General features: G+C 48.3%; 1 protein-coding gene across 1 annotated transcript in view; it reads right to left on the bottom strand.

Moving 5' to 3' along the window:
- Nucleotides 1-21,584: 21,584 nt before the first annotated feature.
- LOC111252756 (uncharacterized) overlaps nucleotides 21,585-26,975 on the bottom strand; it is a 47,011-nt gene continuing 41,620 nt past the window's right edge. Inside the window, exon 5 of the mRNA XM_022811136.2 lies at nucleotides 21,585-26,848. Coding sequence (XP_022666871.1) covers nucleotides 26,712-26,848 — 137 coding nt within the window. The 3' untranslated portion in view covers nucleotides 21,585-26,711. The remainder of the gene's footprint in view (nucleotides 26,849-26,975) is intronic.

Below are 26,975 nucleotides of genomic sequence, written 5' to 3'. Positions count from 1 at the left end.
TATCTATGTGCGTTATACTTGTATGTGACTGTGTATCGGTGGCCTCCAAGGCGCCGCTTAGTCCTCTTCCATGTAGCATTCATCCTATTCTCTAAGTGTTAGTCGTGTGCTTGCTGTCTGCTTCTGCAAGTGTCGATATATGTCTGTATATGGGTGTAAGCGTGTGGGTGTTTAAGTGGGCGTGTGTGTAGAGCTGTATGAGTCTGCGTGAAGAGAAGTGTGTGTGTGGTCGTATGTGCTTGTCTGATTATCCGTCCATCCGTCTGTCTATCCAGATACTTCGTCCACTCGTGGCTTGTGTGGTGCTAGCAATGTGGTAACGTGCAACAACAATGGCGGTCGCTCCTGTTTGTGTATGATGGTAGTAGACCGATTTACGAGAGGAGCTTGGGACTGCGGGCTTAGGTACAGCAGAGTTCTCACTCGCAGATAACAGCAAAGTTAGCTGCTCGGAGGGAAAAACGGGCTCCTGCTTGACCGCTCACCCGACCGCCCACCCGCCTGCTCACTAAACTGCCACCTCCGAAGTATCTAGCACTTCGCGCACTCTCGTTTCCATAAGCTTCCTTTTTGTGCTTGCACCTCTTCTAACTCGCTTGCCAGTGCAGCTACCGCCGCTGTTAGAAGAGTACTGTTGAATGAAAGGATAGAGGGTTATACGAACGCCCGCTCCTTGTGTACTCTGTCTGCCGATGTGGCTTGGCGATGCTCTGCCGCTTGTCGTTACCTCTACCCTTCTCCCGCCCCATCGACCCGTTCCTCTTCTTCCATCGGTGTCTATGTGTGTGCGTGCTTCCCGTCTTCCACTGCTTTATCTTCGTCTTCTTTGCCCTTCTACGCCCACGTCTCTTATCTGCCTCTATTGGAGCGTCTGCTTGAAAGCCCATCCTGCCCAATTTCCCTCTTTGGTAACCTCCTGTTCCGTCAGTCCTTCTCTCGCCTGATGTGTGTGTCTCTCTATCTGTCAGTCTATCGGTCTGTGTGTGAATTGGGCCTTTCGGGCAGCATTTAGGTCGCTTTCTTGGGTCGTATTGGGTTGCTGCTCTGTGCGGCTGTTTGCGCACCCACGGCGTGACCGGCAGAAGAGGCAAGAGGAAACTCAGCGGGCGGCCAGGACCCGTACGTCCGTGAGTTGTCGACTGAACGAGCTGCGGGTGTCTTCATTCCCGTTGCTTCTCACAGCGGTTGCTTTCTTCTCGAAAGCGAGGCTTACAAGCTACAGCAGCCGCGGCTGCTGGCCTAGTCGGTGTCTTTCTTGTAGAAGGAGAAGCGATTCGTTGCTTTTCTTTTCGTCGTCTTCGTCTTCACAGTCGCGTGGGGAAGCTGTAGCGGAGAGAAGGCGGCAGGATGGGGCCTCTGTCTTACCTTATACAGGGATAAGGACTGTGCAAGCAGGCCTGCTCGCCACGAAAAAGGCGAAGTAAAAGAAGAACGAGGGAGATCGGGAAAGGGCCGACGGTTGAAGGCAGAGGTGGTGCTAGTAGTGGGGTAACAGCAGGGGCTAAACTTGCCGGGGGTTTCCTCGGGTTGCTGGCTGCTATGAGGGTTACTGAGGGGGGGGGGGGGGGGACCACAGGAGTCGAGAGTGGCATTGAGACGAGTGTTAGAGAAAAGCGGCAAAAACGAAGGAGAAAGAGAAAAGGATAGAGAAAGAGGGTAGAGAGTGGGAAAAGCAAAGAAGAAGAAGGAAAAAGGAATGAGATGCCGGTGGAGGCAGCAACGGTGGCGGTAGTAGTAGTCGTAGTGGTGGTGGCGGATGGCATTGGGGGTGTTGGAACGAGGAGCGCTCTTGGGAGTATAGGGGGTGTGGAAGTTTGGTTGGGAGTGAGAGGACCATGTGTATGGAGTGTCGCGTCCCCGCTGCCTTCTCTTTTGCTTCTACTAAGCTTGGTGGCGAGGCTGGCCAGATGGAAGTGAAGAGTGAGCGAGAGCTGTGGCAATGCTGATGGCGTCGGGGGTTCGGTCGGTTGGCCCACAGCTTTTCTCCTTTCTCTATCGCGGCAACGGCAAACACAGACACACAAATAGCAGCGTAGAGGATAAAACCTCTCTGCTTCTTCGTTCGTTCTTCAGTGTTCGTTCGCTCGGCTGCTCCCCCCATCCCGTTGCAGCGCCTTTCCTTCTTTTTCTTTACTACGGTTCTTTCAACGGACCAGCTAGTAGGAGCAGCAAACGCGATAGGGCCCACAGTCGCACCGACTGCCGGCTCGTTCTCGATCCCTCCGGGGAAGAGCGACCAGCGAGAAAAGGAAGCAGGAATCCGACGAGAAACCAACCGGCAGAGCAAGAGCCAAGGAAGTATTAGAAGGAAAGAAAGAATACGATAGCGGGGACGAGGGCGACGACGAGAAATAGCTAGGATGACTGACTCGCATCATCGGCAGAGGTTCCGTCCGCAGGCCTCTCGGTCGTTGCTTCGTCGGCGGGGTTCGTTGGCTGAGTGCTGTTCAGGGATATCTTCGCGTGAAGTTAGAAAGAAAAAGACCAGAGTGCGCCTTGAGGAACCCGGACTTGTAGGGTTGTACGATTGCGGGTGGGGTCGACGAAACCCGGCTAGCAGCACAAGTGTGCAGACGTGTAGCAAGTCTGGAAGCGCCGGTCGACGGCAAGCAGCAAGCTTTCGGAGCTGCCACCGTCGCTGCCGCTTGGTCGCTGGCCCCTGTGCGCCTGCTCCCGCTGCCTACTGCCTGCTGAAGGAGCCACTAGAAGGGATGGACGAGAGGGAGGCGTAGGGGCTGGGAAACAAGCAGCACCACGACCGGTTTGGGTCGTTCGAGAGAAGCTGGGGAATGGACAAGGGGTGCGCTCTGGGGCTTCGAGGCAGGAAGGAAACGAATGAACCGACGAACCAGGGCGAAGACAAAGTGGGGGTCACACGTTGCGCCGATGAGACTCTCTTAGGATAGTTTGTCCCCGGGGGGCAGTGCGCACGTGGCTACGGGTACTAGCGGCCGGATAGCCAGCGGGCGGGCGGACCGACCGGTCGAACGGTGGTAATGGGGGATTTAGGGACTCGGGAACGGGAAAGAGGCCAGAGGCGAAGGGAGAAACGGCACCATTGCTAGTACTACTAGTGTTAGTAGTAGAGAAAACGGAGGAGGAAGGATCGGATAGGGAAACAGGCCAAGGCAGAATTCACGTAGCGGGTGAGTGGGCGGGCTCAGTCGGTGACCAAAGCTCCGCCCATACATAGACAGACACTGCTAACGCTGTCTTGCTGAGTACTATAGAGCAAGCGATGACGACGACAACAACAACGGCAAGCACGTCAGCAATAACAGCAACGACAACGACAACGGCGGTATCTACATCAACAATAGCGACAACAATAACAACGGTAGCGACGACGCCGTCACAGCAGACGACAAAGACGAGAACGAATGCAAGGAATGGCAGAAGGCGGTAGCAGCAAACGTTCTGCCTTTTTTGCCCCTTTACTACCACCGGTACGAAGCGTTCGTTGCAATGACGGCACCAACAGCTACACCAATGAGCAAGGAGAACTCTGTGGTCGATTCGGCGTTCGCTATTTGCTCCACTAACGCCGTATAGAACAGTGCAACTGCGAGTCAGCATTGCAGCAGTAATAATACGTATGATTTTGCCACGGGGCAGTGTATCGTCCCTGTGATGGTGCGATGGTAACTCTTTTGCCTGTGAAACTAATGGTCATGTGAAGCGAACTAGGTTCGAAACCGGGCGTAGACACACCATTGGTATCCCGTTGGTTGCAGGTGCCAGCCGTTTCAAGCAATGCTCAGTTGCTATAGCAGACGTGCAACCTGAAGCATTTATTTCTAATATGTACTAGGGAAAGTGCTGCGATGACGGGTGGGGTCTGGAGCCATTGTCTGCGAAACGTGTGAGACGCTGTAGCGGTTAGTAGGATCGAATTCTAGAGCCAAACACAAAAAGAATAGGCGCGTTTCTCTATGAATCACATGCTGAAGCTGATGACTTCTTGTAGTATTTGCCAGGTCCCCTTAGCAACAGAAATTGAGAAAAAATGATAGAAAGATCGGTCGCAAGTTGTGAAAAGAAACATGTGTTGTCAAAAAAAAAACTAGAAGTAAAACCTTTCCTCTTTCAGTGGTAATGCGCCTCTTTTCGAGCCTTGAGGAACACATGCGGGAGGTGTAATATAAAAAATCGCATATAGGTAAAATTAGCTTCGTGTTGGAGCTCTGCCATCATAACGGCGGTTCTGGACGTAAAACTCGAAGCATTGATTTATTTGGGGTGGCTCTACCAGCACACTACTGAAGGGCACAAAGACTCCACCACCGATCTACCTTTGTATACATTGTAACCATTATTATTTTTATACACGACTTGCCACTCCCTTCTGCGGTCCCTAGCAGCTCGTTGAGCCCGCAGCTGCTATTGCTGCCATCCAACGCTACCCTTAACAGCAGAAGCTCTTCCACAGCTACCTGCCGCAGTTGCCCCCGCGTGTCCGCTACTCATCGGCGAGTTATGGCCGCGTGATTCGGGCGGTGGCCCGTTACGGAGCAGAAAAGCAGGACATTAGGTCGACAGGCACGCTGTTATGTCTGCCCCCCCCCCCCCCCCCGTTCTCACACTACGTTGCGCCTTTCTCTTCTCTATAGTTACTGGTAGCTCTTACTGTCTCTCTGACATCCAAACAACACGTTGGCTACAGCCAGTACGACCGGTTTTCCGCTAACCCATCCTGCCCCACCGAATCTCATGCCTCAACTATTCCTTGCCGTCCTCCTTCTCACCTTTAGGATCTTTTAGCATTGCTTTCTCTTGCGATGACTGCGCTGTGAGGCTCGACCACTACACCTTATGACAGAAGTGAGACAAGTGAGACGCGTTGGAGGTACAACTACTGTGAACCATCCACCCCTTGCGATTCTGTCGATTCTGTTCTTGCCATCCCCAACTCCCCCATTGCCGCCATTGCCGTTCCGTGATCACGATACCATTCTCATAGACACAACTTGCAGATTTCAGACTGAACGCTGCCAGCACAACGAGCGGCAGGGCACGCTTTTTCTACATTGGCCTGTTCCATCTGTTTGTGGCTGCCTGTCTTTATAATATTCAAAAACGTCGAGGTGACGACAGTAGCTGCAGCAGCAGATCCTTCGAGTACTTTAGCACAGCACAGCTCGTCTGCTGTTACTTGACAGAGTTCACTATAGTTAGCATAGTTGCAATCTTGTACAGCCACGTGTTCCGTCAACGAAGCTGACTATGTTGGCGCCTGGTACACTCGCAAGCTTCCGGTCCATCTGATTTTTAGTCGAGGTCTTTCCACACAAAAACAAACGGCCAGTTTCTTCCCCTTTCTTGCTTTCCCTTCGCCTGACTCGTGCCTGTCTCTTTTTTCTACGAAGGAGCTTTCCGCAGATGGTGACTTTTGCGGTCGTTGAGATCGATGGGTTGAGTTAGGGGTACAGAGACGCGAAATGTCATCAGCGATAGCGAAGTAGTAGTGGAAATCGAGAAACAGTTTTCATACTGTTCTCCGCTGCTCTGCTGCACACAAGTCCTAGTCGCCCCTTTTGGCCTCGTTCTTTTTCTTTCGCGCCTTTTTATTCTACATTTTCGCTTTTCTACGCTTATTGTAGAACTGTCTGTCTCATTGCAGGTTCGGGTTTTATTTTAGTATATCTTTTTTTCGTTCCATTCTACTTTTTACTTCGACTTATTCCTTTTTTCATCGTCTTCGTCGTCGTTTTAGCGGGAAGGGATTTAAGCATTCACTAGGACATCTGCCTATTCGTACCCATTGTGGGCTAGCCATTCTGTCACGGACAGATCTGCTGCGCCGTCTGATGTTAGTAAGGCCAGCAGTAACGTAGCGCGCAGGGAAGCTTCAAAGCAGCTGCTGAATACGTAGCAGTTTGTGTCGGAATGTGAACGAACGTGTTCCACTCGTCGCTGTTGCTGTTGTTATCGTTCGTCCATCGTTTTACCTCGCTGCTCCTGCTACGTACTTTGGCTGCTCTGTTTCACCGACGTTCCACTTGGGCGCGCGCTGCCTTCGCCGGTTCTCGGTCGCTCGTTTGCTCGCTTGCTGCTTGGGCCGGTCGGAGGATTCGGTTGTTTCGTTTCACGTCGTCGTCGTCGTCGCCGTCGCCGCCGTCCTCCTCCTCCATCACAATTTAGCCTCACTCTCCCCCCCCCCCACTCGCACTGGTTACCACAGCTGTCCTTTTCTCTCGGTCATGCATGCCACTTTCCCCTGCCGCCGGCCCTCCTTCTCCGCAGTTCATGTTTTCGCCAGACATGTCCAAGTACCCCTGAACAACCCCAACGTTACTGGTGCCCCCGACCCAAGTCTCCAACCCATTTTGGCCTTCTTCGCGAGTCCCCGGCAGCGGAGCAAGCAGCGGCCACAACAGCCGGAGCGAGATTTTCTTCGGGTGTCCGAAGAAACACCCGAAGGCGGTGCCCACCCGAAGAATCGGAAAGACGATTCTTCGGGTGCCCACCGTCTACTGCTACCCATCGTCGTTTCGTCCCCTCGTCCATTAAGTGGCAAACAGCGAGCAGTAGTGAGTGTCTGTGTGAAGCCCAGACGGTGGGCCGATTCATCCCGCTGCGGCAATGAGACCCAATAGCGAGCAGAGCTCCTTTGTGAGGGGAGAGAAAATATGTATAGGGGTATAGCAGAACCAACCCAAGACAAAACTGCCGCAAGCCCCACTGCCACCGTTTCTGGAGCCATCACCATTTGCCATCTGCCTTCCTCGCCTGCTTCTAACACCATTGCGCCGTGAGTCGCGCTGGCGTAGGCCCCGTAGTCGCTGCTTGCACGAATGCGGCAATTAGCATGTACGTGAGGGCGAACAAATGTGTAACAGCACAGTCGTTCTGGCGTGGCCTGACCGTTTGGTGTGATCGCGTGTAACTGTACTATATACGGATGAGTGTGTTTGTAGGGGGTAAAGAGGAAAGAAGTAATGTGGGAGCTTGTATGTACGCATAAGCGGGAATCGGTTTGGGTGTCTGTGTGTATGTCGGTCGTTTTCGACCTGTCGGTGGGCTTGCCACCATCGTGTATGTGACTCTCTTTCGGTGTTAGAAGAGTAGTAGGGCCGTGTAGTGGTAACTATTGAGGCTGCTTCCGTTGTGTAGAAAGGGCGCAGACCTGCTAGCATCCTACTTCTCTGTATGCGAGGCCGGACTGGGTACCAATGTGTCCGTGGGCGTCGGTCGACTGCCGACGGTGGGTTGTTACCTTGACGGCGATAGGGTTTGGGTGTAGTTGGTGGAAAGTGGCTGTTCTCTGCTGTGCTCGGCCCCACGGTTCTCTGTGTTGCTCTCTATGTGTGTTCATCAGCAACAACTAAACGCTCGGTTTGATGGAACAGGATCTTGAGTTAGCATAGGATGACGGATAGGGGGTTCGGTTAGGGGCAAAGACGGCTAAAGGCGAAGCAGGGAAAAGCCCTACGGGAAAACGACCTTAGTACGGGGGAGAGACGCTAGTGCTAGGAAGAAGACACGGATGGGTAGGGATTTCGATATGGCAGAAGACAGGAAGAATGGGGTGAGAGAGGCGGCGTATAGGCCAGGGGCCAAACTCTCTTCTGTCCCGGCTCTGCCCCTTGTCGATCGGAACAGGATGACAAGAGAGGAGGTCTGTTGGTCACCAGAGGGTTGGTTAGCAAGCAGGTGGGAGATTCAAGTGGCGCGAACGAACCGGGAAGAAGCGAAAGCTAACCGAGACGAGAACGGTAAAGCAGAAAGCGAAGACACCCACTGCTGGCGTGTGGAGGATATAGGGAAAAGAAGATGACAGCTACACCGCTCGCAGAAAACTCACCACTGCTGCCGTGGCCATCGACTGAACCAGCGCCCGACGATGGGGCGGCGAAAGAGGGAGCGTACAAGAGACCAAGTCGTCACACACCAGCAGTGTGCGCCGGTGGCGCCAGAAGCAGCAGCAGAGAAGAACCAGTATGGGGAAAACAGGAACTAAGAGCAAGGGATGGGGACTGGTGGAAACGGGTGCAACGATGTCGTTTACTATATATGTGTGAGCTTACTGCCGCTCTACTGCTGGTCCTTCTAAACGGTAGCAGGCAAGCCGCTCTTTCCTGCTTCCGCTGCTGCTGCTGTCGTACCTCTTTCTCGCGTTCTCTCGTTTTATCTCTGACACTTACTTCCTATATCTCACTCACCCTCACCTCTTTTTCCATCAGTGCCCCTCCCTCCGACTCTTTCTTTTCTGCTCCCTACTCTGTGTAGAACCTGTTCACCTCCTGCTCGCTGCCGCCCTAATGCGTACCCGTGCCTACCACCGTTGCTGTGGCGTTTGCTCATTCCCGCTTTCTTTCACTTCGACCATCGTTGGTTCTTACCGCCGCAGTGTGTTCGCTTCCATCTAGCAGCAGTAGAGCAGCTTTACCATGAAGGCATATCGAACCGCGGCGATTTCTGTACCCTTCAACCACTTCCGTTACCCCTGATCGCGAGGCAGGAACAGAACGACGAGGGACGTTGGTTGTCTCGGAGTGTACTGTGCTTTGCTTGATTCGGCTCTGCTGTTCTGGTGCAGGGGTACCTTGGTGCCCTGCGTCGCTTTTGACGGAAGACCAGCCAGTCAGCTACCTATCAGCGGCGGAGACTGGTAGCAGCGCCTGCCGCTTCTGCTGCCTGCCTCTTATTCGTTGGTTGAGAGACGGCCTGAAGACTTGCTTGCCGGCTCGTCTCAACCGGCAAAAGGAAGTGCGCAGGCGGGAGGCAGGCAGGCAGGACAAGACGAAGGGGAGAAACAGTGTAGGACGAGCGTATGGAGATCGTTTTAGGGCTTGCTATTGCGAGGCTTACTCGAGGTGATGGCCCTGCCGCCGTCGCGCTGGGTATAGTTGTTCCGGGATAGTAGTTCCTGGCCGGTAGTGAAACCAGGGCAGGCCCAACGCCTGCCCTGGTTTCACTGCGAACGACTCCTTGCAAAGACGAGCAGCCAACGAACGAAGGAATCAACGGGGGCGTGGACGAAGAAGAGGATGAAAGGGCGAGGGAATGGAGAAAGAGGAAGGGCGAAAAAGGACGACGAATAGCAGGAGCAAACAGAATTGGAGGAATAAGTCAAATAAACGCGTCGGGAACTGGGAATACAGTAAGCAGTGAGCGAGTGGGTGCAAGACGGCTGACCCAGGTGCGTTTTGCCATCGAGCGCAAGCAACTGGCCACAAGGGCTGGAGGATGACGTGAGCACTGGTTGAACTGTGTGCAAGTATTTGCTTGCTCCCGAATAGCTTCTCTTTAGGCCTTGATGGGTCGATCGTTTTCCAGCGCTTGCTTACCATTCGGTTTCTTTCCCTGCTGCCGCTGCTGTAACCCTAATCCTTGGCCGGCCGGCTGACTACTAACCCCGACATGCGTCGTCTTTCTACCAGCTGCCCTTCCCACCCTTAGTTTCGCTGTCTTTCCCTCACTGTGTCCATCTAGCCTTATGTGAGTTAAGTCGCTAGGTCTTTTGGTGGTAAGTCTTTTGGTGACTTCTTCTTTATCGTGTGTATGGTCGGATAGGCTTCTGCTAACGCCCCCGCAGCCGCTTCCCTTTTGGCAGCTACGCGTGCCGTGTTGCAGAGGGCAAGCAGGCGGCCAACGACTGGCTGAATAACTGGGAGAAGGGGAAGCAGGAGAACGGACGGAAAGCGGGAGGAGGGCATCGGGCGGGCCGGGAAAGCGAAGCAAAGGCGCTTTCGGTTTTCGCCTCTTTCTCAGCTATCTCTCGCCACCACCCGCTGCCGTCGCATTGAACGTTTCATGTTTGTTGATAAGAGCAATCAAAGTTGTTCCCTAAGGCGGCGAACAAGTCTCGCAGCAGCAGTTACTTCGAAGAGGAAGGCTATGGCAGCGGAAGGCAACCGAAGCAGCCGCTCTGCCGGCTGCAGAAAAGAGACAAGTGAACGAGAACAAGGAAAGTACTGTTACAATGCGAAGGTGCTGCAGAAAGAAAGGCAAGGCAGGCCAGCCAGCCAGCTAGCTAGGCGGCCGGTCGCTTGCTCAACAAGACAAGCGACGCGATCCGAAGCAAAAGCTAACCCCTCCTCTTTCTTTACCGCCCTGGTTTGTGAGAGCTTCTAGCGCGGGCCGTAACGATGGCCGTGAGCTGTAAGGAAAACGCTCGAGAAGGAAGCTGGTACAAACGTTGCTGGCCACCAAAAAAGCTGAGGAGTGAATCTATGAGTGCTAGCGGTGCTAGTAGTGATGATGGTGGCGCTGCTGCCATGGCAGCAGCCTCTGCTCCTTTTTCATGGGCCACCTATCTCAAATGGGGCTAGACGGAGCCATACAGAGGGCGAGAAAAGAGGCGGTCGGTGACAATCTCCGCTCACAGTTCGTCTGCTATTGCTGTTGTTGGTAAAAAAGGACAAGGACAACGACTACAGCTGCAATGGCAGCAACAGCAAACAGGCAGGTTTGCCGCTGCTGCTAAGAAGAACAAGCGAGCTCTTAGGAAAGACAGGTTGCCAGTGGAGAAAATGGATAAATGGAGAAGCAAAAAGTAAGAAGTGATAGACGGGTGTTTCTGTAGCTGGGCGACAGTAGCAGCAACAACAACAATAACAACAGCAGCAGCAGCAGCAGGGATGCTAGGCACAAACAGAAGGACAGACACAAAGGAATAGCAGTAGCAGCTGCAGGCTATAGAGCCGGTTTGGTAGGTCGCTTTTCTAGTTGTTGGGCTCGTTGGCTAGTTTGTTGCCTGCTGGCAAGCAAAAGGACGTCATGGGCAAGAAAGGATGGGGAAAGGAGAAAGGGCAGCTAACGGGTAAAAGGGGAAGTAGCCATGTAAGCGAGAGCGGGGTATACGAAAAACGTTAACAATGGAGCAGGCGGTGACGATAAAGGCGACAGTGGTGGCCAAGCGGGTGGGGGGCGGGGTCACTAGACAGGCGGCCAGCAAAGCTGGCAAAGAACGCCGAGAAGGAAAAAGAAAGAGAAAATCGGACGAAACCGAACTTCGCTGCTTCTGCATTCCCTCTAGCCTCTATTTGCCTCGCTGTCGTTGCTCTTGCTGGCGTTAGCGCTGTTCGTTGCCACACCACAGAACGGCAGCGGCGGCAACAGCAGTAACATATAGACGCGTTCTGCCCTCGCTGAACAGACACAGGGAAAGAAGGGGTGCACCAAGGGCATAGCAGCGTACCACAGGCGTCGTTGGCTTGCTACTACGACTACTATAGTTGATGCCGTTTTCTTCTTCACTGAAGCAAGGCGAAAAGAGGCGGGCGGCCCTCGTGTAACAGCCGCAGACGGTTACAGCGGAGGAAGCGTTCCTTCAACGACGCGAAGAGAACATACGCATGCCACTAGTAGCTAACATATGAGGGCACACCCACTTACACCTAACCAGACGTCCTGCACTGAATCAAATACAGCCAGTCTGTTCATAGCCCATACATGCCATAGTGTAGGACATTGTATTGCGTGAACTGTGCTGAAATTGGCAATCAGCATTTTCAGGCAGAGTGGACCGTATTGTGCACTACACAGGCAAGGAACGGCGTCGCCACTTCATACAAGTATATGTTCGCCTACATTCTTTCAAACACACGTCTACCCGACCATCCTTGCCTCAAGCGTCCTTTTACTCATGTGTATCTCACACACACATGGCATGTACGCACGTACATCGCATATAAATACGCAGAATTCATATACACACCCACACATTCACTCATAAACGCTCAGTCACACATAGAAAAAAACGTAAGACACACTTCTATACCAACAAACTAGCACACACATACACACAGCAGGCAAAGCCAGTATTGCCCACGCCGTTCGTCACGCATATACTCGAAAAAGAGGATTATTATACGAAAGACTGCTTCAACGGAGTCGACTCGCAAGTTACACAGCTCCCGCAGTGCTTTCTAGATTCGACTGCCCGCATACATGGATAAGATCCTGCAAAGCGAAACCGTCGAGTCTGCCACTTCAACTATCCTTCATGCTTTCTGCTATGAGTTGGCTGTCTCATACTGATGCTTAGCGACGATAAGGCAGTTAACTCAGTACCAACGAGTACCGAGCCCTCATTGACGATGGAAGGCGAGTGAATAGCGGTGGTAACGGTAACAGCGCTGTCAACGCCAGCGGGAAAAATTGCAGTTCCTACATTCATGGGAACAATGAGCTCACTGTGAAAGTATGTAAAAGAAGGAACGAATGAGTTTGAAGAGAACGTTACGATAGAGTGGGCTGCTATGACAACTGCTGGCAATAACGGCCAGCTGAATTACTCACAGTAAAGCCGACCGTTAAAAGTAAACGTGTAGCTGGTGGAAGACTGATCGTATAGTAACAGAGCGAAAAAAAAAGGTATGTATTTAACACGATTGATTAAGTTTTGTTTAAATGAACCAAAAACGCGATGCACTTAACACTGGTGTGCAAACAGTATGTGTACTGTGTATGAAGTTATAAGAGAGCAGCGCTTATAATTTCATACGCAACTTATCTTATAACTTTATACCGGGTGGTAATTTATTGTAAGCAAACGGCCAGGTGTGCATGCAATCAATGAGGCACATCTACATGAAATTTAGGTAAGGTTATATGCATGTGAGATATGAAATCATTTGAATAGCTGCTTGCTGTGGTGGTACTCAGGTATCGATCTGTATTGGTCGACGTCTCTCTGTGCCTTTTTACAGTACGTGTTGAAGCAGTATGTCATTAAAATGGAGGCGGTGCTGCGCTTTTTTGCCACGGTCATTCCTTATTTTTATTGTATTCACTTTGAGCTTGACGTGGAGCATGGGATTCTTGCTACAAGTACTTGCCGATGCAGCACCAGCAGGACCAAAACTAACAGCAAGAAAATACTCACCAACAGTTTCGTCCAATCCCACAAACCATTGTACCATCTCAACTTAGCAGCCAGCTGCCAGCCATGCTCAGCTGAAAGGCAAGCGAAAAGCAAAGACGAAATTTTTTCCATCCACTTTTCTGTCGCGTATCCGTGCTTTTCTTCTTTCTTTCATCTTCGTCTTCGTTCCTTTTTTCGTCGTGAGCCGACGAACTCAAACGCAGCCGAAGCTTTTCAGGATTCAGGCCAAACCCGGCTGGGTGACAGGTGGGAATCTCTTCTCTTGGATTGCAGAGACTTCCCCAGCCGCCCTTCTCTACCAGTGGAGTCGCTCGTGCTCGTGGGGTTTTCCCTTCTTCTTAGTCTGTTGTTCGGTCTTTTTTTTTTCGTCAGCGTTGTTGTCGTGGCGGTGGTGATCATCTTCGTCTCGACGTTTTTCCTTTTTTGTACTTTCGTGCTTCGCCTGCTGCCTTTCTTTTGCACATCCTTTCTGTCGTGGTTCCTCGTTCCTCGACACAGTGTCGTGATGCAGTTCTTTCCGCAAGCCTCTCCATCCTCGTTGCTGTTGAGCGATGGCCGTCCACGTCCTGGCGGTGCTACAAAGGCAAGCTCCTCTCTTACCACTTGCCGTCATCGTCGTTATCGCTCAGCCAGCTAGTTGACTCCTCGGCGAAAAAGGGGCAAGCCAACAGCGGTAGGGGAAAGCTGCAGATGGGTGGCGGAATCCGAAAGAAAAGGTTGCAAGACGAACGAGTAGAGTCTGACTAGTTCGGCTGCCTACAAAAAACGGAAAAGGCAGAAAATCCCAATTCCATTCTCGTTCCACGGAAGCATGGGATTCACCAAGCAGCGCCCCATTACCCAATGGCAACCCAGTAAGCGACGGTAGGTTGGCAGTCATTGCCGCCTGCATAGTCGCCGCTAGTATCATCGTCCGTCAATGTGGTTATTGCTGTTGTCGTTGCTACCAGCAGCAGTGGTGGCAACTGGAGTCGTCGTCGCTGAAAGCTGATTCTGAGATCTGCGACGGAAAAAGAAATGGCGACTGCTTGTGTCGAGGGACTCGCTAGACTAAGCGGGTCAACCGCTTGCTTCCTTTTACAGTCGCTTCTTTCTCCTGATCCATCTCTTTCTCAACGCCCTTTCTTTTCCTCGTCGTTGGCTCTGCCCGAAAGCGAAGGCAACATACCAAGCGGGCGCTGATAGAAGCTTGGCTAAGCGAACAAGCGGCAGCAGGCGGGCACGAAAACAGACAGGGGGTTTTTACCCTTGTTGGGGTAGCTGGTGGTAGTGGTGGGATTGAAGTCGCTGAAGTAAGCCCACTACCGAAGCGAACCCGCACTGATTTGCGCAAGCAAGCAAACCAGCCTGCCAGGCAAGGAAAGCCGGCTGGCTGGTACGAGAAAAGAAATGTAAAAACGAGCAGATTTGCATGAGCTATACGTCCGAAGAGCCGGGAGTCCGACCTTTGCTACTTTACCCTCGTCTTCAACAAGCCTACACTTTGCAGTAAGTACGACCGAGGTCTGTGTTTGTCAGCGGAAAAGGGTGTGGCAGCAGTTCCAGTACTAGCGCTGCCGTATTCCTCTGCGCTTTGGTCGTGGTGCGGGACGACTACCGGCGGCACGAACGAGGGTGACGGGTGTTAGATATGTGACGGGGACCTTTGGATCCCCGTGGGGTTAAAGACCGGCGAGGGAAATACCGAGTGAGAAGAGCCGCAGAGAATGACTGCGGCGGCAGAAACGGTTACTGACGAAACCGTTGTTGAAGCACGGTGCCGAGACCAACAGCAGAGGCAGCAGAAACGCCGGCAGCACTAGCGCAGTCGATTACGCCTTTGGCTGCATTCTACGTTCGCCTTCTGCCGCTCAGTACAGACTCGTTCCTTGCCTTGCGCAGGCTTATGATCCAATGACCTGTCTGCCTGATTCTCTATTCGTTGTCAGCCAACTGGCTATGCATTCAGGGCTCGTCATTCGCCAACTCTTATTGGGGGGGGGGGGGGGTATGTGGGTATTCGTTCAGTTCGTTCACCTAAACTGCAACTTTAACAACCTTGTCTGCTTGGCAGAGTACGTTCGTTACAACCCAGGGACAGCCAACACAGCTTTTGCTCGTTATTTCGCGGAGACGAGTTGTGGCAGTGTCTCCGATTTTTGACTACTTCGATGTGCTGAAACGACAGCAGCGATGACAGGCGACGAGCTCACCCCCTTCGTCGATGGTATTCCCCTGTTTTCGCGCCTCTGCAATCCCTGACCCAGTTCCGTACCAACAGCACCGCTTCGTTTCGCTGTTGCCTGGTGAATCTCTAGCCTCGTGTGGTAATCCGCAGTAATCTCTGCTCTGTGCTAGTGGAAGCTACAGAGCTTTCTCTGGCCTTTTCGATTGTACAATTACGTATATGTTATACGATAGCGGCCTAAACACTTTTCGTAAATCGACTTCTAAGCCCCATAACACAAACCATGAAAGCGATGCTGAGTGCTTTGTTTGTGTTTTCCAGCAGCCCCCTAAAGTATAATATCGTCAACGCAGCACTCTGATATTAATTTGGAATTAGACGCCCATTGTGTTGTTGCGTTAAAACGGGCACTTAAACCATGCTTGCGTTAAAAGTAACAAAAACTAACTAAACGATAACATCAACCGAACGTTGATTGTCAGTCGTCGTTTATTCCGTCCCGTCCGCTTCGCTATACTTGACACATGTATGACACATGCGTCTGGCCACTCCCACTTTTATTGGAATTAATTTGGTGCTAGTTGATGAACATTTGAGCGCCTGAGTCATTTGGCTCTTGACAGATCAGCCACGAGTCGGATGGTCTTTAGACCGAGCTGCACCGACCGCCAGCGGCATTAGCAGAGCAGACCTGCTCGGCGGTAGAATATTAGTTAACCCATGATACTCTAACACAACCTCATGTACATAGACGCATTCGTCTCAACCTCTTTTCCTCGTCCAGGCTCCGGCCCCACTCAGCAGTCAGTGCAGCTCGGTCTAAGGACCATCCGGCTTTTGGCTGATGTGTCACTTTCTCTCGTCGTTTCGACGTAAGCCTCGAAACATTGTCCCCACCAGCTACCCGCCTTCTTCGTAGTGCCTGAGGCAACTTTCTCTTAATTTAACTTAGAAGCGGTGAGGCGGCCCTGCAGCGGTCGGAGTTAAATTCCTGATCGGGGAGAACAGACGAGGGGTGAAGAGCTGAAAGCAAATCAACGACTAAAAAGAAGCAAGGCCGCTTAGACGGACAAGATAGAACAAGGGCGCGAGAAATATAGAAAGAGAGAGAAAAGAAAATGAGGGGCAGAATGAGGGCAGTCGGCTGAGGCGTGGCGAGTGCGAAGCGAGAAAACGTGTCAAGTAGGGACACGCTTGCAGGAAGAAAAAGAGCGAAAAAGTTCGCTACTGCTGGCCAATACTGTTGTTCTGCGGGTTAGGCGGGGCTTGCGAAGCTGTTAGGAGTTAGGTTATTGGGGCTCTCTTAGAGGCGCAATGCTGCTGCTGCTGCTAGTAGTAGTAATACCAGCGCCACTAGTGGTCGCAGGAGCCGCGGTGGTGGTGAAGGCGAAGGAGGCTACGACGGGGGCGCGGATAGCAGCCGGCTGCTGCTGCCGCCGCCACCATCACCCTGACGATGAGGACTGTTCCAACCACTTGCCAAGAGAGAAGCGAAACGAGAAGGACAGAGAAAGGCAGAGCAAGGGTAGCGTGGCGGCGCGGGTATGTCTAAGGCAAAGCGAAGCGGGAAACAGGGGGGGCAGACGCAGGCCATTGCCGCTTTACACACCACCGACTGCTGCCTACTGGCAGGGCAGTAAAGGCCAACGAACTTCTGTCGATCCATCTTGTGAGGCTTAGCCCTTCTCCCAGAGCTGAGCGAGTCAAGGGCTAACTTCTATGGCGGCGAATCGCTACTGACTACTATAGTACATAATTCCTCCCTGCCTTCCCACCAACCTTCCCATCACTATCGCGCGATCAGGACACTGTTAAGACTACACTCATACAGCGTGAGGACAGGACGACGGATCGTTGGTTGTTGGCTTGTTCGTATAGTGAGGAGTGTTCTTTAGAAGGGCCGTGCAGGAGAGAATTCAGAGATCTCGCCATTGATGTCGTCCTCATCGCCTAGGAGGGATTCGGAAGAGGCGGGAGCGCACTATTGAGGTGGAAAGGAGCAGCTGTCACACACCGTTCAGCTGTTCTCTATAGCCGCTCAGGGTAGTGGAGTTGACAGTTGGAGGCAGGATGCCTTGGAGGGTCGCGCTGGCGGGGATTTTTGGGGTAGAGAATCAACTCTGTCACGACCAAACCTAGGAAATCGAAGTCTATAGGGTAGTAAAGTCGAGCAGTCTCGCCTCTTTGTTCGGGGGAGACTCGGAATGTTTCAGGGGTGAGGGGCTTCGTTTGGAAGCGGCCCTAGTAGCGATGATGATAGCGGTGGTAAGGGACACAGGTGACGCGAGGAGCACAGCATCGAGGCAAGTTAATCTGCGCGAAACGCAACCGCGGAAGAAATAAACGGCTTCTATCTGCTACCCTGGCACTATTGTCCAGCTACTGCCATTGTGTTACAATGACGAAAAAAACATACACACACAGACACAACGGCCCATACATACACACACATGCACCAAAGACACAGTCATGCAAAGATAGGTCAATTGTGTACTCTACACCCGAACGCCTCACATAATACCAGCCGGTTTCTTTTCCCGTCTCTCTTTTACTCCTAGCCCCTCTATCTCATCCAGCGGTTGATTTTCTTTTCCCGAGAGAGCTGTGAGCGCTTGTGGGTTCCCCTTGGTCGCTCATGATCGAAGAACAGAAAGGAATCGCCACTTGCCCAACCGCCCCGATTTATTTTTCCCTCTTTTTTTGTCTACTATTGGAGAAGCTACATGAAATACACATTGAAACAGTTGCGCACCCCGCGGTGCGTGAATGATGGGAGAATGAAGTCGGAAACAACAAAAAACAATGGCGCTTGGTGAAGGGCTCAGAGATGAAGCTAGAAGTCATATGCAGCAAGAAGCAGTCGCCTGCGAAAAAGTGTGTTGGTGGCCGAGCTTCTTAAGAGCTCTGCTCTAAGGTCAAACTCAGTTTACTAGCTTCCTCGTCCACAGAGTCTCGCCGACCCGCAGTACAACCCCGTGCAGCCGCAGCAGGTAACGAAAAGCGTAAACTCAACACGTGCGTGCTTGTTTGTCGAAGCATTTGCATTAATAAGTGAGATACCACTCAGGAAGCAGTTTGTGGCTGAGTTGTTTGACGCGAGGGCCAAGACAGCGTCTGTAGTGATTCGAGGTGACGATACGATTGCAGACAAAAGAAGAGTCGACGGGAAATAAGACTATAGGAGTGAAGTAGAGATACCCAAGTAGGAGTTAAGCATCGAAAACAGCGCGAGAACTACAAGGACGATATAACGTTACCGACAAGCTGATATACTGCCGCGAACGTCAGATTCGCATAGCTGAGAAACAGTTAAATATGGTATTGTAGTATGCTTATAAAGTGCATAGGCAAACGCGCTAGCTGTACCATATCTTATATATGGACGATATCAAGAACGTGTACATCTTCTAAAAAAGTTATGCTTTACGATATGATAACTAATTAGTTTATATTGTTTGTTATACATCATTGAGCCGGTAGCATCACAAAGAAATGAAAGCCTTTGAAATTGTGTTAAGCTGATTATGCTGACTCTTATTAGGTACCGTTGGTATCCACCTATAGCAAAATAGGTCCAGACCAATGGCATAGGCATTGATGAAGGCTGTTTCGATACTAAAAAAACCAAAGCTTGTCGTATAAAAGCTAGATTGTGCCTGGACCCTTCTGTAAGCAGAAGAAATCGTACGTATTCTACAGTGCAACAGATCATTTGTGGATTTCGCCCGTTGCAAATCTTGGCAGAGGTCGCATTCATCGTAAATGGCCAGTAAAATCAGGCATGTCTTTCTAATGCCTATTTAGTGCCTGTTGTGATACCTAACAGAACTTGAAACGCTGACAGGTAAATCCAGATGCTCGTCAGGGGCTTGCGGCTGTGTCAATGCCCAAATACGCGATTAGTAAAAGACTGCGTATATGTCAATGTATACGAATCGCACGATCGATTTAGCTTTGCCAGTTAGCGTGAGGAAATATTTTAAGGTGCATAATATGACTGCATTGAAACACAATAGAGACAAAAGGATTTTTTCAAATACAAGATGTCAAATTTGTCGGCGCCCAGAATACGAGTACAAATATCTTACTTTGCTATAACGACAAGCAAGCGTCGCAACTTCCGCTCAACACAGCGAGATTGCGAATAAACTCAATTAAGTTTAACGTTAGTTCCCGGTCGTATGTTCATCTTCAGTGGGCAAGTAGACACGTGACGGTCCTCTTAACTCTGCTACGTTCCTAGTTTGTTCGGTGCGTATATGGCCTCTAGATGACCAGCTAGGTCGGTCACAAATGGCTGGCTTGCCAATTCCGAACTAAAGATCGTATCATAAAGACAGATGGCTTTGATAACGGACGACAGAGGCACTAAATAGCATAAAACCTACATCTGAGATCAAAGAAAATTGGTTCTCATATGGCTACTGTTGGGAATAGATTAAAGCAAAGTGGAATATACGATTTGGCCTCTGTTATTTAGCTTGTCAAACGACAACCATTACAGTATGAAGAAAATTTATAAATATGCCAAGTTGGGACAAAAATATTTACTTTTATGGCTTTGCGGTTTAAATACTGCGTAGGTTATCGTTCGTCCGTCTGAGCATTTTCTAGCCAATAATAGAAGCTTATTTCCAATAAATTTGGTACCAATTGGCTCATTTAGGTGGGACATTGTTTATGTCAAATATGAGACCCGCAGATAGGCTTCAAGGCCGACCTTGACCACTAGAAGACATTCTAAACTGGCTGTATCACAACTAGGTACAGCGACTCGAAAACATGTCCACTTCTGTGCTCGTTAGGAACGTTCAAGCAATTGCGTCCGTGAGATCGTTAAGTTAATAAAATGACGTTCGGTGTCGAACGCCACGGTGGCATCATTTACCAACGAGAGGTTACTGCCTAGCAGCCACATAACAACAAATTGCTGCTACACATTCTGCGGTTTAGAATGTTAGTCCTTTTTCATAACTGGACTCAGATCATAATTCTATTATAGGTAAAGAGCGTTTAAGTGTATATTAAAGGCTCACTAGTACTGTGATCGGTATTGTTGGATTTGTTCTTTAGATCGGGATCACTACTAGGTGTCGCTCAGATCGTATTCAATCATAGGCTGTTTCATCTCCAACAAAAATCGACGAGATAGTACTGATGCTATACTATAGCTATCGTTTTTTAAGCATATCAATTCCCTAATCCTTAAGGTAAGATAAACTGCTACAGGATTGCTGGTCGAAATCACCGTCCCACCAGAGGGCTCTTCAATCGCTAAAATACTCGTAGGCGAAATGTCAGATCTGCATCGAAGACCTCTTAGCTAACTTAACTCACCTCAGACGTCACTTCACGTTGGTGCAGGTACGCCGGAATTATTTCCAATCATTCCAGCTGGGCCCTTCGTAAGTAGCGCGACTAGCGATGCGAGATAAAGCAGCACAGATAAACGTCGTGGTGACATTCGAGCATAGTTAGTCGTTTATGTGAACCGATGGGAAACATAAACGCCTCGTAGAACTAACATGTACACGTGTGTGTCTCCAGACAAGAATTTATACTTAATAGAGCAGTACGCATACTATTGAAGAAAATTATTTAATAGATGAACGAAGACACTACCTAATGATGTTACCGAACGCTGGAATAGCTCGTTTTTACAGGTAATATTAAGAAAAAAATCGGAACGAAGGCAGAAGCTCAGTTATTGCGCGATTAGTTCCTAAATCAAAAGTCTCTATCAGATCTGAGGAACAAACCATTCTGTCGTATGTTGATAAGACTAAAAAAATTGCTACATTGTGTTTGAGCAGGCCGGGAATTGTGTACGGGATTCTGCTTAGCGCAGCGTTGAAGTTCATTTATCCATTTTAGCAACTTCAGCTTTCTGACGACATCGAACTATCGCCTGAAACCTTTAATTTAGCAGCTGCTACATAAAGAAGAACTCTTTAATAGTAAAAGATAGAAGCGGTTTTCTAACTACTTGAGGGAGACCAACCAGCTTGCCGGTTGTAGAAGACTCGAAATCATCTTAGGTGAGTTATGGCTGATGTTCTTCTATGTTAGCTCTGCCAGAGGTGACCGTTTTTTTTAAAGTTTCGTTCTCTAACGCAGCTTAAGCCTCCGATACGAACAGTGACAAAAATACCAACCAGATATTCATAGCCAAAAACTGATCAATGACACGTTCTGTTATGACGCATACGAAACGAGGTAGCTCGTCTGCGTCTCGTTTGGTTCGCCTCTATTTTAGCATCGGCTCGATTTATATATATCCAAAATTAGCATGGACTTGAATCTATATACAGGTCGAATTTGTTCGTGAACCCCAGGTTTTCGCACGTTTGTTTGTTTGTTTGTTTATGTCCCTAAATGTGTGTTTTTTTGTGAATTTGCTTAAAAATTCTCTTCGATGTTAAGAAACGACTGTAATTTGATTTTTTATTCATATAGATTCATTAAATATAGCTACCTGAAGAGTGATTCAACTAAGTATAAGGTCCATTTAAGCAGCTCCAAAGTCCCTGTCAATTATCAGCTGTCATCCTTAACGCAGCTCGATAGAAAATATGAGACTGTTGATTGTAAATAACTTAATATAATTTTATTTAAATATTTACGAGAGTTCATCTTTATATTCTTCCTAGTCATTTACTCATTCATTCACGCATTTCGATTATTCATCATCATCATCATCATCATCGTCGTCGTCCTTTTATTCTCGCGTCCATTATTCCTATTACTATTACCACCATTAATATTGTTTTCGTGAGTGTTTCTCTTTTTTATTTGTCCCGCTGTTTTTTCGATGTCACACGCACTCGACTTTGTCATGCGCACTTCACTCTTCATTTTTTCGAAGTACGCCAACATCCGCTCTGTTTTATTGGGACCCTCTGTCTTCCACGCGCAATTTTGCCGTAAAACTCGAGTCCGCAAACGTCCCTCTCCCTTTCTCTATCTCTCCCCGTCTTTCGTTGAATTTTTATAATGTTTCTTTTACGTAGTTGTTTTTATCTGCAGTGTCGGACTAGCATATAGGTCATCTTTGTTTATTATTTCTACAAGACGCCCAACGTTTCGATAACCCCCACAGGTCAACCCACTCTCCTTTTTCATCGAACTCGTTCTCGCTCTATTGCGTTTTCTTTTCTAAACCCAGAACCGAGTGTGTTCGCATCAGGCGTAGCAGACATTCCGAGTGGTAAATTGGCATAATTATCCCCTTGAGACTTTGTGAGATTGGCGGATCCTGGAGCTACCCCATCGGCGAAACTTCGATTCGCGCGGTCAAGTGTACTAGATCTTAAAGCTGTGACATATACTAGGCCCAGTTAATAAATCATATTTGAGTATGGCCTATCAAAATTTTTATCTAAATTTGCATTTAAGTCATGTTGCTGTAAGACCTTCAAACCTATCTATCTAGTGTGACATAAGAAATATGACCAAAACAGACTCGGCATCCGGAATCCGCCATAACGACATGTTCCCACCCGGTCTTCTGCTTGCAAAGGGTCTCAGTCTTCAATCCTTATGTTCTGTCCGTAACTACCAGCCTGCGCTGCAAGATTACTAGCTGTGTCTTGTTATGGTGGCGGTCCGTTCTTTCTGCCATCGTCGTCGAACCTTGGCCTCATTAACTTAACAGCCAATAAAGTAAATTTTGATAGTGTCACATTGAGTACATTTGGTCGGGATCGATAATAGTGTCACATCATTCCATAACGTGTTGTTGTGATCACATTTGATGCCTTGAGGGCCTTAACTTTTCCCTAGGAACGACGAATAGGTTATTTATCTAGTTTACACGTTATTTGACATCATATCATTATTATTACTCGCCCGCGTTGTTATTGTTTACAATACACAACTTTACTATCGTCAAGGTCATTCTTTTTTGTTTTCTGTCTCTCTGCTGTCATCAGAGATCCGTGAAGCTTTCATGTGCCAGCTCTGCACAAAGCGAGCCATATATTTACATAGATGTATACTGAGATACAGACTGAGTTGGCTGTATGGCGCAGCGACGCACCTGCCCGGATCAGTATAGGATCAAGCACTCCCGGATCATCACTGAGTCATTCTGAGTTTCGACTCGTGTTCCAAATTAAAGTTCGAAGATGTTGGGAGATTTGAGAGGCGCGCTGGGGCCGTCCCTTAACCCAAGAATCGGTCGAACACTTCACACAGAGCTATACTATTATTAACCCATTCTATTTTTACAGGTGGAGCATGTCGAGATGTACAGGTCGGGACGCTACGGCTAACCTGCACACTAATCTTATAATGCGTCTGGTAAAATTTCGCTAACATTTAGAGGGTTGCCATTATCCCGTGCCTGTTTACTGTACCTTTCCATTCCTCTCTCCGAAACACTAGGACTATGCCGACCTTCATCTATATGGTGTGTCTGTGTGTATATATATATATTCTATATAAATATATAGGTGACGTCGTCCATTCAATATCCCACGAATGCGGATGGCATTTTTGTACAGTTGATGACTATAATCGTAATCATAGAGATTTACTAATAATGTGTTGCTATATTCAAAATGTTAGTTTTAGTGCCGATGCTTGTTGACATTGCTGTTTTTAATGCCTTTGGCATCACTTTTGTTCCTATATAGGGTATGATTTTTCATCCTGATACACGTACTATGTCATTTAAATGTTTTTGCTAATTGACGCTTAATGGCTGCTTAGAGAAGAATCTGGAAATAGAATTGTATTGACGCCTTTGTCTGCCGATACTGGCGGTCGAGGGAACGTTTCGCGGAGAAACAATCGTACCGATACAAATCCCGTAAGTTTCCCCCGACCTCCTGGCAAGACAAAAGCTCTCGTGCTATTTATATCTACTCTAATTAGAGTAATTCCTGGCAATGTAATTATTCCTCCTCCTCCTCCTCCTCCTCCTCCTCCTCCTCCTGCTTTTTCCTGTCGTTGAAATCTCATCTACAAACATTTTGTTACGTTTTTCATAAATCTTTCATAGCTAAGCCATATATTTGCGTTTGTCCAAGTGAGTTGGCGTCCATTTGTGGGAGAATAATAATGCCATCGGGAGAATGAGGTTCGATTTGTGTTTTTTGATACATGAGTTCATGCTGCGAAGTTTCCGCAAGTATTCGTTTGTGGGTACATGTTTTCGTGTACACTTGTAGATATAGCTACTGTTTCGTACGATTTCCCTGCTACGCTATAGTAATTATAGTGGTAGCCTGAAAATAATGTAGACTACTGCTGTGATCATCATTAATATAGATATAGAAAATTGAAACAAACCTAAGAACCGGGGAGGGTAATGCTCGTATACAAGCGGGTTAGTACTTGCCAGCCACTTGACGCTTAGCTTGGAACTAGTTACAGTCTTTTTATCCACTCCTCTTCGTTACCAATGCGCCTGGTGTGTATATATATATATATATATATATATAGATCAGCATATTATGTATAATTATTCAGTAATATTTAAATAATATTGTTATTATTATATAATCATTGTCATTATTATTGTATATATTGTTATTAGTATTTCTCTCCAGTTATGTATTTGCTTTATTTTTCCGTTCCCCTTGCGCTCATTCTTCTTCTTGCATTCATATAAAATATTATAATTACACTATGCTGATACTATCATCGTCATAAATTATAATTAGTATAATCAATTTTTATATTCTCTCTCTTTGCTCGTGATTCTTTCGGTGTCGGTACAGCATCTGATGTGTGTACATTTGACTTAAAATAAAAGACGCGGAGGAATAAATACAAATTATATAATTGTTACTTTCATACACATCCGACTAATTAGAAATTGATAATTATACTATATTTTATTATTAATATTACCACAATGAGAGTAATAATCGTGCTCTAATTCTAAAAAATCGTGGACTCTTTTTTAATTTTCCTCGCCTACCGCTTGCAATAATTGTTATTTCCACCTTTCGTTTTTTATAAATATATATATATATATATATATATATATGTATATGTATTATTCATATTGGCTAGCCGATAAAAATTAAAAACTAGCATATAATAATAACTAGTATGGTGAGAATGTAAGATGATGCACTAAAAATTAAGTTGCAACACATGAATCACATGGAGGGACCCGCCGAACGGAAAGATAGGTTCCATAGGAGGTCGGGTACCGCTGAAAGCGCGCACCTAAAAGCGAGTTATTGGAAGATACCGAGATTTTATCTGTACAACTATGAAAAAATTGCTAAAAAAAGCTTTGCTTAGAGACTCATTCAAATAGAGACAACCCGCGAAATCTCCAAGGGTGTCGCTATAGCGACGACAGTACTTAGGATTCGATCAGTGGTCGTAGCCATCGGTGTGTCGATTGGATGCCACGGCAGAAGCCAGACGAGAATCGGGCAGAAAATGCGTTGTATTTCTTCTTTTGTTTACTATAAACGAATCACGTGTTGATTTTCTCGTCTGAGATGACTTGACTTCTCTCTTACATATTCTATACGAGTACACAAACAACCGTTGCGGAAAGCTAAGGCTGTTAACAGTTGCCAAAAAAGCTAATGAAAAACAAGCGTCAAAAAGATACAGGCTGCTACAATAGCAGACAATAATACACAAGAGCAACAAATTATAATGTACAGCCGCAGAACGGCATCTCAGCCACGACGGCGTAAGCGTTCCCACGTACGTGGTAAGGAGACAAATGTGTGTACGAATGCACAAGAAATAGCCCCGCAGGGAAAAATGTACCAAGGAAAAAATTATGCTATATAGGTGAGGTCAGATTTTCTGGCTGAAACTCCATCATTGTTCTGTATAACAAAAAAAAGGACAAATTTAGCGGTCATCAAAGGGCTCCGAGCCTGGCGGATAAGAAGGGAAAGAGTGGGTAAATTGGCGTCCATGCTGTCCGCTTCGCTTATATGTTAAACAGCAATTTCCTGAATGATGGCCACCCACACATTCCAGTGAGACCCAATTATGTCCACACAATGAATTTATTTGTTCTACAACTTCGTTGCTGGATTTTGTCGTATCGCTCAGTCCCTGCGGCCAGCCCATCCAATCAGGGTTCGGGCGTATTCGGGCCATCGAACTAGCCAGAAGCTGCTGCCCAAACACCTTAATAAAGCCAAACCAGGGCAGGCTCGCTTCTATGTGTGTGACGATCGTTGATTTCCTTCACTTAGTTAATAATAATAGTACGGCCGTCTACATTTTTGGGTGGAGGCCGTTCCATACCCAAGGCGTTAGGGGTCACGGAGACCAGGCAGAGTTTCGGGCGTGTAAGTCAGTCTAGGTAGGACTTACCTAGGGAAATCCTGAACCAAGTGACCTCCATAGAAATAATGCAGCGGGTGTGTTGTGTGTGCACCAATTTTTCTTGTCCTCCTTTTTGTGAGAGCTTGTATATTCCATTTATTTGTCCTATAATTCATAAACATATCTACATATGACGAAGTGGATGCGTAGGTGTCTCTATATACTTTATATAAATGTTGTCCTGGTCGTACAGGTATACATGGGAGATCTTGCGACTACTGTATGGTGCCAAGCAAAAGGCTAACTAGGTAATTTTTTTGTCTCTGGGGTTGTCCTGATCGCATCTGTCTCTTGTCGCACATCTGTCTGTCACACACGTCTTTGGTGGTCTTCCCTCGAACCCGATGCATGCGTTTACGCTGTTTGGCCAGCAGTCCAGACGTAAACAGAATGTTAACTGCGATCTTGGTAGAGAACATAGCTTTTCAGGGCGGCGGGCAGATTAAGTTCAGATGCCCTATTCAATCGATGCTTGCCCAACTGTTGCCGAATCACTCGCCGGCAGATGTCCTTCAACGGAAGAGGTTCGGCTGAAAAACAATTTACACGACATTAAGAGAAGTGGTACGCAGAAAGTTGGGCTGGGGTTGGCAGTTAATGTATTGCTAACTACTCTTCTGCATAATTATATTGAAACTAATGTACAATGTTGTTTAA

The sequence above is a fragment of the Varroa destructor genome, unplaced genomic scaffold, assembly GCF_002443255.2.
Source record: "Varroa destructor unplaced genomic scaffold, Vdes_3.0 BEIS01000006.1, whole genome shotgun sequence".
NCBI lineage: Eukaryota > Metazoa > Arthropoda > Arachnida > Mesostigmata > Varroidae > Varroa > Varroa destructor.
Note: the sequence above shows the minus strand (reverse complement) of the source record. Positions and strands in the feature narration are given on the sequence as shown.